This window comes from Sceloporus occidentalis, unplaced genomic scaffold (genome assembly GCF_023333645.1).
Source record: "Sceloporus occidentalis isolate IW3139 unplaced genomic scaffold, rSceOcc1.0.p SCAF_1, whole genome shotgun sequence".
Classification (NCBI taxonomy): domain Eukaryota; kingdom Metazoa; phylum Chordata; class Lepidosauria; order Squamata; family Phrynosomatidae; genus Sceloporus; species Sceloporus occidentalis.
The window spans coordinates 160,035,610-160,044,810 of NW_028316981.1; the positions used below are offsets into that span (position 1 = coordinate 160,035,610).

The 9,201-nt window shown below is 40.3% G+C and overlaps 1 protein-coding gene across 2 annotated transcripts; it reads left to right on the forward strand.

Annotated features, from left to right (window-relative positions):
- The first annotated feature begins 287 nt into the window (after nucleotides 1-287).
- Nucleotides 288-9,201, forward strand: LOC149322523 (autophagy-related protein 101). 2 transcript variants are annotated; one of them, XM_089479108.1, is made up of 4 exons: nucleotides 288-660; nucleotides 2,950-3,039; nucleotides 6,998-7,285; nucleotides 7,975-9,201. In XM_089479108.1, the coding sequence occupies exons 3-4, from the start codon at nucleotides 7,034-7,036 to the stop codon at nucleotides 8,377-8,379; spliced, it is 657 nt and encodes a 218-aa protein (XP_089335234.1). In that variant the 5' UTR covers nucleotides 288-660; nucleotides 2,950-3,039; nucleotides 6,998-7,033; the 3' UTR covers nucleotides 8,380-9,201. The 2 variants fall into 2 exon arrangements, with proteins under 2 accessions (XP_089335234.1, XP_089335240.1); XM_089479114.1 differs by lacking the exon at nucleotides 288-660 and adding an exon at nucleotides 836-1,283.

Consider the following 9,201-nt stretch of genomic DNA (forward strand, 5'->3'; position numbering starts at 1 on the left):
ACCAGAGAAACTGCTGAAGGAATACATACACACATTATGTGTGTATTTTATATATATATATATATATATATATATATATATATATATATATAGTGTGTAATACATACATATATATATATATATAGTGTGTGTGTGTGTGTAAAATATTATGTTTTTGTTTGTTGTGTGCCTTCAAGCCGTTTCCGGTTCATGGCCAGCAGCTTTGTCCAGAGGAGGCCTCCCTTGCTTGCCTTCCCCTGAGGAGGAGGAGGAGGAGGCTGAGAGAGTGTGGTTTTGCCCAGGGTTCACCCAGCGGCAGGTTACATAACGATATATCACAACGCAACTACGCCCTCAGCCGACAGGAGGCAGCAGAGAGCTAAACGCCTCCGTCTGAGACCCGGAAGTCTGCGTGTCGTGACGTTCGGCTGCGGTTTGTTTTCTTGGAACGTACTAAGAATAAGAGCGGAGGGGGGGAGGAGGAAGAAGGCAAAGAAGGGCGGAGCCTCTCCATAAACAATCCCTAAAGAGGAGTACGTGGAGCCGTCGTACTTTAATTGGGTGCGGCGGGAGGGGAGAGTAATCTTGGTTTGCTCCGAGAGTGTCGTCTTTGGAGTGTCCCCCCCTTTGGTCCTCAATTGGTCCGGTCCGAGGGTGAAGGTGTTCGCCAGGAGACGCCAGGTGAGCCTCGTTCTATTCCAAAAAGGAGGGGGGCGCTGTTAGATGTTGCCCCCCTCGCAGAGGGCGGTGCGCGAGGCTTTTCTCCGTTGCCATGGTTACCAACGGCCTTGTCTCTCTCTCTCCCCCCCCCCCGACCTTTTTAAGGCTGAGTGGCCTGGACTAGGCGCCTGAAGGAGGCAGGCAGAGCCATGGCTGTCACCACTCTTATGTCAGCCTTCCAGCACCTGGGTGACACGGAGCCCTCTCGTCCAGGGTTTTGTGTCAGTTGTGCTGGAGGGCTTTGAGTGCTGGACTCTGACTCTGAAAGTTCAGGGTTCAAATCCTGCCTCAGCCACGTAAACCCAATGGGTGACCCAGGGCAAGTCATGCTCTCTCAGCCTCAGGCCATGGCAAACCCCCCTCTGAAGAAACTTGCCAAGAAAACTTGCCTTAGGGTTGCCGCAAGTTGGAAAGGACTTGAAAAGTACACAACAACAACACGCACAACAGCAAATAAGTTTTCTGCTGCTGCTGCTGCTGCTGTTGTTTTAACCGCCTTCCAGTCGTCCCTGACTCACGCTGGCCCTCTGGATGAGACATCTCTCAAGTCGCCCTGTCCTCTGGCCTGTAAAACAAAACAAAATGTGAATATATTTGTCAGAATCCACCATACATTAAAAACATAAAGGAATATATACGTCGCTTACTGATAACAGACATTGGTTCAGCAGTGCTTCCCACATTTAGGAGTTTATCACACAAAGGAGATCAGGCGTTTATCCCATGAAAATCCTGAGGAAATCACGCAATTACACATAACAATTTCACAAAACCTGCCATTAAAGGGGTGACAAAGAAGCATTAATACACATCTTTTTACTTTCGGGATTTCAGCAGTAATGCATTTCCAATATCGCTTTATTTGCGCAATTGCATGTGGTAATCATCCGCACAATTACTCACCATTTCTGCTTCATTTGTGGGATGCTTCAAATGCCCTTTAATCTCTCCTTAATGCCGAAATCAGCCCCAGTGTGATCAACTCTTAGACTATACTGGTTGTTCTGTTTACGTCACATCTTTATTACATCCAACCACTTCTTTGACATGTATATACCTCTTATCCTAACCCTGAATTTAAGACAACTTATTTTAAGCATCTGAAACAAAAGCAGCTAAAATCTACACACAATCTGAAATTTGTGTACCAGATTCAGATAGAAATTCAAGAACACAGAAGCTAAACGCACGTATCAAAAGACTGTTTCATAATGTATTTCTTCCCACAAGTTTCAGCAATATGCCTTTATGTTCTTGCATTTGATATGCCCTACACATGTTTAAGCAAAGGTGTGCTATGTCCAGTGAGGTTCCTGTATGATTAGAATTGCTGCCTAACTGTGTTCATTGAATTTGGGGGGGGGGGGGGATCAGTGCAAAGAGTATCGGCCGTTAAAAAATTCTTTCAGCTATGTATAAAGCACATGTAGCACTTGTAAGATATGTTTTTAGTTATGTTGATTAAATATAAGCAGTATGTACTAAATCAGATTCAGATCAGTTTAGGATACTATGTATTTTTTCCTCCACTACTGAAAATGAACAGATTTTTCCAGATTTTTAAAATTTCCCCCGTACAGCAGCAGTAATATATATGTATGTGTGTGGAGAACTAGGGAAACTGTACTCTGAAACAAAACAGAGGGCATCTCTGCAGCACTTCTAATATTTGAATAGAATATTTTGAATTCTGTACAGCTTTTCCTGTCATAGCAATACTGGGGTGAGAAATGTTGCTTCTTCCAAAATCCCCTCCTTTATGTCCTATACAAATAGCTAGATAGATAGATAGCTAGCTAGCTAGCTAGATAGATAGATAGATAGAAGTTATGTCCTTCCTATAAAAAGGACGAACTGGGCAACACTTCTCATGACTTTCCAGAAAATTCTGGGATATTGATATGTAGAACTTTCAGGGCTGGGTTTTTTTTAATGTTGTACTATGTAAATTTTAATGGTTCGTATTTTAACATGTTATATTTTAATTTTTACTGTTTTAACTCTTAAAATTGTTTAATTGGTTTTTAAATTTTATATTTATATATTTTAATATTGTTGTGCTGTTTTTAAATTGTATTGTTTTGTATTTGTTGTTTGCAGTCTTGAGTCCCTATGTTGGGAGAAAGGCGGGATATAAGATGATAATAACAACAACAACAACAACAACAACTTTAAGCCCTTCTTAGTTTTGCATATTTTAATTGGTGCCAGTAGAGTATTTGTTTTAATTGTACTGTTATCTGTCCTTAGGTGTTGGTGAGGAGCAGCTTGGAAATGTGAAATAAATCCCTGTACAGTTTTTGTGACAACCTCTGAGGCTGCCTATACCTCTGGCTTAAGGTTTGCTACCTTTTCCGTATTTCATAGATTCATAAGAGTCTTAGAGCTGGAAGGAGCCACAAGGGCCATCTCGTCAAACCCCTGCCATGCAAGAGTACATAATTACAGCAGTCCTGAAAGATGCCCATCCAGCCTCTGCTTAAACATCTCCAAAATAGAGAGTCCACTCCACCCCCAAAGCTGTCTGTTCCACTGTTGAACAATGCTACAGGAAAGAAGTTTTTTCCTAATGTTAAGGTGGAATCTCTTGTTGAAATCTGAATCTAATGTTCTATTCTCTGGGGTGGCAGAATAAATCTGTCTTCTGCGTTACATCTCTTCAGATATTTAAAGATAGCTATCGTGCCACCTCTCATTCTTCTGTTAACCAAATTAAACATATCCAGCTCCCTAATTCGGTCCTCATGGGGCTTGGTTTCCAGACCTTTGATCATCAAGATCCTGCTTCTCTGGACATGTTCCAGCTTGTCAATATTCTTCTTATACTATGGTGCTCAAAACTGGACACAGTATTCCAGGTGAGGTCTGACCAAAGCAGAATAGAGAGACACTACTATTTCCCTTGATTTGGTCACTATCCTATTGATGCATTACAAAAAAATTTCATCATAGCATTACAAAAACATTTCTGTTTTTCCAGTTTATTTGAATAATGTCCAGGACCCAACAGGATACTTTAATATCTAATACCAGTAGAATTGGAATTTACCTTTTTCCCACTTCTGCTGTAGCCTTCTGTAGCTTAAGAACCTGCTCCATAGGGACCCCTACCCCTGTGGAGCTGTGTTATAGATTGCATGGGGTAGGGATTGCTGGAAGGAGGGCATTGCCAATTCTGGAAGAAGCAGGGAGATCTATCAGAAAATACACCATTGAATCCTGGCAAGTAGCTCAATTACAAGGTGCCCGTCATCTACTATCTGATGTTAACTGAGTGTTGAGCAATCTATGCAAATAAATGAATAAATATGCAGTGTATTCAAATTTTCCAACCTGAATCCACATTGGAAACCACTAAAAGCTTGTTTGAAACTTACTACAGTACTTATTAAATCTCTGTCAGTTACAGGTATTAAAAGAAGGCACTATCTCTTACTTTCTTCTAAGACAGTAGTAACCAGACAGTGTTTTAGCTGTGGTCAATGACATGCCTGTAGAAGACACATTCTGGTTGCATGTGTCCCACCACTGCCATCACACCTGTTGAATTCAGAGACATAGCCTTGTTAGTCTGGAAAATCCCAGTCTGCACACACCACATTCCAAAACTCCCTCCACCATTCATATGGTCATCCCCTCATCCTGGCATTAGGCAACACTTTTCCTCCTGCTTTTGTCCCTCAATGACCATAGTTAAAGCTGAACTCAGTCTCAAAGGTAGTACAAGTGATCCCTTTGTAAACCATCATACCTTTTCTTGATTAGAACTCTTCTTTATACAAGTCAAAGGAGTGAATACCACTCAGTTGACTGCTTAATTCCTGCAATCCCATAAAACCCATAGAGTCCATCCATCTAGCATGCGGCCTTCCTTTCCTCCTACTTCCCTCCACCTTTCCCAGCATTATATTGTCTTTTCCAGTGAGTCCTTCCTTCTCATGATGGGTCCAAAGTACAACAGCCTCAGTTTGGTCATCTTGGCTTCCAGTGAAGTTTCCCACTTGATCTGCTCTAGGACCCATTTGTTTGTCCTTTTGGCTGTCCGTGGGATCCTCGGCACTCTTCTTCAGCACCACATCTCAAATGAATGGATTTTCTTCCTATCTTCTTTCTTAACTGTCCAGCTCTTACATCCATACATGGTAATAGGGAATACAATAGCTTGTATGATTCTAACTTTTGTGCACAGTTGTATATCTTTGCATTTTAGAATCTTTTCTAGTTCTTTTATAGCCAACCTCCCCGTTCTTAATCTTTTTCTGATTTCCTGACTGCATTTCTATCAATGTTTGATCCCAAGTATGGGAATTCTTTTACTATTTCTATTTCTTCATTGTCTAGGTTGAACTTGTGAAGGTCCTCGGTGGTCATTATTTTCCCTGGAATTCCCTGGTGCACTCCATTAGCCATTTTATGTTTGCAATGTGGTCCCTAGTGCCTCTTCCTTTCCTGAATCCTGTTTGAACCTCTGGAATTTCTCTCTCCATGGTTGGAGTCTATGTTGCAAAATTTTGAGTATGATTTTGCTTGCATGGCAGATCAGTTCTATGGTCCTACAGTTGCTGCAGTCTCTTGTGTATCCCTTTCTGTGGATGGGGATGGTCACTTCCAATCTGTTGGCCATCGCTTTGTTTTCCATATCTGTTGACATATGTTGGTTAGCACTAGAGTTGGTTTTGTCAATGTAGATTGCAGCAGTTCAATTGAAATATCATCTGTTCCTGGTGATTTGTTTTTCGCTATTTCTCTTATTACAGTTTTCACCTCACTTTGTAGAATTTGGGGTTCATCTTCATATGTCACTTTGTTCCATGTGTCTTTCATTTTGTCATCTCTTTTGTATAATTCTTCTGTGTATTGCATCCAACATCTTTTTATTCCCTCCTGGTCTTGGATTATGTTATTTTTATTGTCGTAGATCGTCCTCCTTTGATTTCCCAGATCTTGTAAAACAGATCTCTTGTTCTTCCCTTTTTGTTGTTGTCTTCTATTTCTTTGCATTGTCCATTGTAGTAATTTTCTTTATCTTTCTGCACAGGCCATTGCACTGTTGCATTCATAATTCTTAGTTTGTTCCTATCTCTATCTTGTTTTTCTTCTCTTCTTTTCTTTATTGCTTGTAGTTTTTTTCTGTCATTCGTGTTTTTTCTCTACAGTACACCCTGAAAATCAGGGGGGTGAGCTAAATCCTTCAACCCTTTGAAGCAGATTTTGAGCTGCAGAAAGGAAAATCATCCTCTAAGTTCTGCTAGTAGGAACAGTTCTAGTAGTGTGGAGTCTAGCGCTTGATGCTCCCAATGTCCCAGGCAAGGGATATGTGGCCCCGCTTTTCCCCCCTGCTTGTTCTAACTTGTCTTAAAGACATCCTCTATGTAAGATGCAAAAAAAGGAACATTGTTCCTAAGCCATTAGCAGTTGTGTAGAAAAGGGAGGTTTCTTTTGGCTTTTGAGCCTTTCTGCTGCATTAATGCAAAATCAACAGTCTTCTAGAGCAGAGCTACTCAAAATGATGGTCTATGGACTGGTGTTGGTCCACATGTACTAGCTACTAGTTCCTGGAGAGAAAGTTTCCAGGAAAGAAAGAAAGAGTTCAAGCCATTGAGCCTAAATATAGTACCAAATATAGTCCCTGGCACGTTAGAGAAAAAATGCCAGTCCCCCACATTAGATAGCCTGAAAAGCACTGTTCTAAAGTTAGTCTTGAAGACTAACAGCTTTATTATAACATACATTTTCATGGACTACAGTCTACTTTATCATATACATAAAATATGTACCCAATAATTTATACATACACGCACATGCACATATACATATACACGTTAGAAAGGGAATTATAATCAGTGAGATCAGAAAGTAGTAAAATATAGGAAGTATAGAGAGTAATCATTATCTTGTGAGAACCAGCCATTCCCACAATAGTTGTTAGGTTGATAGCACAGATAATGTTCCTTTGTTGATCTGAATATGTGGTATGATTTCAAAAATATAAACACTTTTTCCCTATTCAAGCCATAATTTGATTTTCTCACATAACTAAGTGATGAATGAAAAAATGGGGGGGGGGGGAATCCAATGTTGCTGTTTAATTTTGATCTCCCAAATTTTCCTCTTTTCCCTTAATCACACAGCCAAAGCCCATTCTTCCTTGATTATTTTCCTTTTAAAACAACTATGTATATAGATTTTACTTTCCTTTAAAACTTGTGTGTGTGTGTGTGTGTGTGTGTGTAGCAGTTAATATTGGATATTCCTGTCCTCCATTTATCTGTTTTGCTTTCACTCTTGTTTTCATTAGAGAGCAGCTTAGCTGTTTACCTTTGCAAAAGCCAAGATGAACTGTCGTTCAGAGGTGCTGGAGATATCAGTCGAGGGTCGCCAAATTGAAGAGGCTATGCTGGCTGTGTTACACACAATACTGCTCCATCGCAGCACAGGGAAGTTCCATTACAAGAAGGAAGGAACCTATTCTATTGGAACAGTTGGCACACAAGATGTTGACTGTGACTTCATTGATTTCACTTACGTCAGGGTCTCTTCAGAAGAGCTCGACCGGGCATTGAGAAAGGCTGTTGGGGAATTCAAGGTAAAGGTTCTTGGTGCTATGATTATTTGATGAGCAGTTTTTTATATCTGTGCGGGGCTGTTCAGGAAGATAAAGGTCTGTTTTTTCAGAATTCAGCCCCAAGAGTCTTGCCTGGGGCCAGAAAACTGATTACACTGGTTAGCTGGTTGTTTCTAGGCTCAAAGTGCTGGTTTTAACTTATAAAGCCAAGCCCTAGAAAGTATAAAAATTGGTTATTTTTGGAATCTGTTCCTCCTTTAAAATTCTATCCAAGAATTCCAATCCTCTTCTGTGTCTTTTTACTAACTTAGATACAAAGGTGAATGTGAAAGCGGTTTTCTTAGTTGCACCATCCACGTTTTGGAACATGTATATGTAGCTACAATACTACCTTCATTTTGTTGAGCTGTAGAAACAAGATTTTGTTCTAGTGTATTTTTAATTAATTATTTCTTCTTTTAAGATGATGTCAACTACTGGTGATTTCCTAAGTTGCTATGTTCTATATTTCATTTGATTTTGAATTTCATTGAATACCTTTGGTTTAGGACAGGATGTAATAAATGGATTGCAGTCATAAGTAGAATGCCTTTATATGGCAATAGCTCTGCACAGGGAATTATTATTCTTAGTACAGGTAACATTGATTTCTGTATGTTGTGATGGAAACTTGAGGAACCAATGGCCATTGTTCTTTTCTCTTTTCCCAGGATGCACTGCGGAACTCAGGCAGTGATGGCATGGGACAGATCTCTCTGGAGTTCTATCAGAAGAAGAAATCACGATGGCCATTCTCTGATGAGTGCATCCCTTGGGAAGTTTGGACAGTCAAAGTGAATGTGGTGAGCCTGGCTAATGAACAGGAGCGGCAGATCTGTCGGGAGAAGGTGGGTGAGAAACTCTGTGAAAAAATCATCAATATTGTGGAAGTGATGAATCGACATGAGTACTTGCCCAAGATGCCTACACAGTCTGAGGTGGACAATGTCTTTGATATAGGGCTGCGGGATGTCCAGCCCTACCTCTACAAGATTACTTACCAGATCACTGACTCACTTGGAACCTCTGTCACTACCACCATGCGGCGCCTCATCAAAGACACCCTGGCACTTTGATGTCAATGCAATGCTGGATCTGACATTATTGGGAAACAACATGAACAATTGGCTTTCTGCCCTCACCAAGTCCCTAAATTAAACCAGCTATTCTCCTAGAAAATCCAGGAGTATTTATATCCCGGTGCCCTATTCTGTTTCATGAGTTCCACAGTCCTTTCCAGACAAAGATGAAACTAGCCTTATGCACCAGCTCTCTACATCTCAGCTTTTCTCACTTATAATAGGAAATTAAAACTAGGAGGCCTTCTTGAGTCTTCTTTTCCATTAGTCTTAGCTCCATTAAATGAATTCCAGTATGTATGTTTATAGGAAAAATGGGGTGCATGTTTCATGAGTCTTTTCCTAATGTAATCTCTGATCATTCCAAGGCTGGTGCTCTTTGTGAGCCCTAAAACTTAGTTTAGACCAAATGCCTTGATTTTATGATTATGGGATCTTTTGCATATGGAAATCTGATAAATTGGGATTATCTTCCATGGTAAAATGTACGCCTTTCTTGCTGATAACATACCCTTTTTCTTTGATCCGCTGTTGGCTTTAGGACAATTAATCTGATTAAAAGACCACTGTCTCTTGTTTGCATGAATTCCAGGGCAGCCACATGTAAACGACTCAGAGCCCATATTATTATTGTGACTCAGTTTCAGGAAGGAGCCATTTCAGCACATCTCAAAGCCACAGTTTCTGTTTCTTAATAGAGTTTGGAAGGGGGAGCTTGCATTTCTAGAGGATCTAAAGATTCTCCATGTCTTGTGTATGTTTTTCCTTTGTAGATTATATATTAAAATAATTTGAGAATTAAACAAAAATCTAAAAACA

Coding starts and splice junctions, on each gene's coding strand:
- LOC149322523 (XM_089479108.1), top strand. CDS start 7,034: ATGAACTGTCGTTCAGAGGTGCTGGAGATATCAGTCGAGGGTCGCCAA. Junction 7,286..7,974: donor AGGCTGTTGGGGAATTCAAG/GTAAAGGTTCTT, acceptor CTCTTTTCCCAG/GATGCACTGCGGAACTCAGG.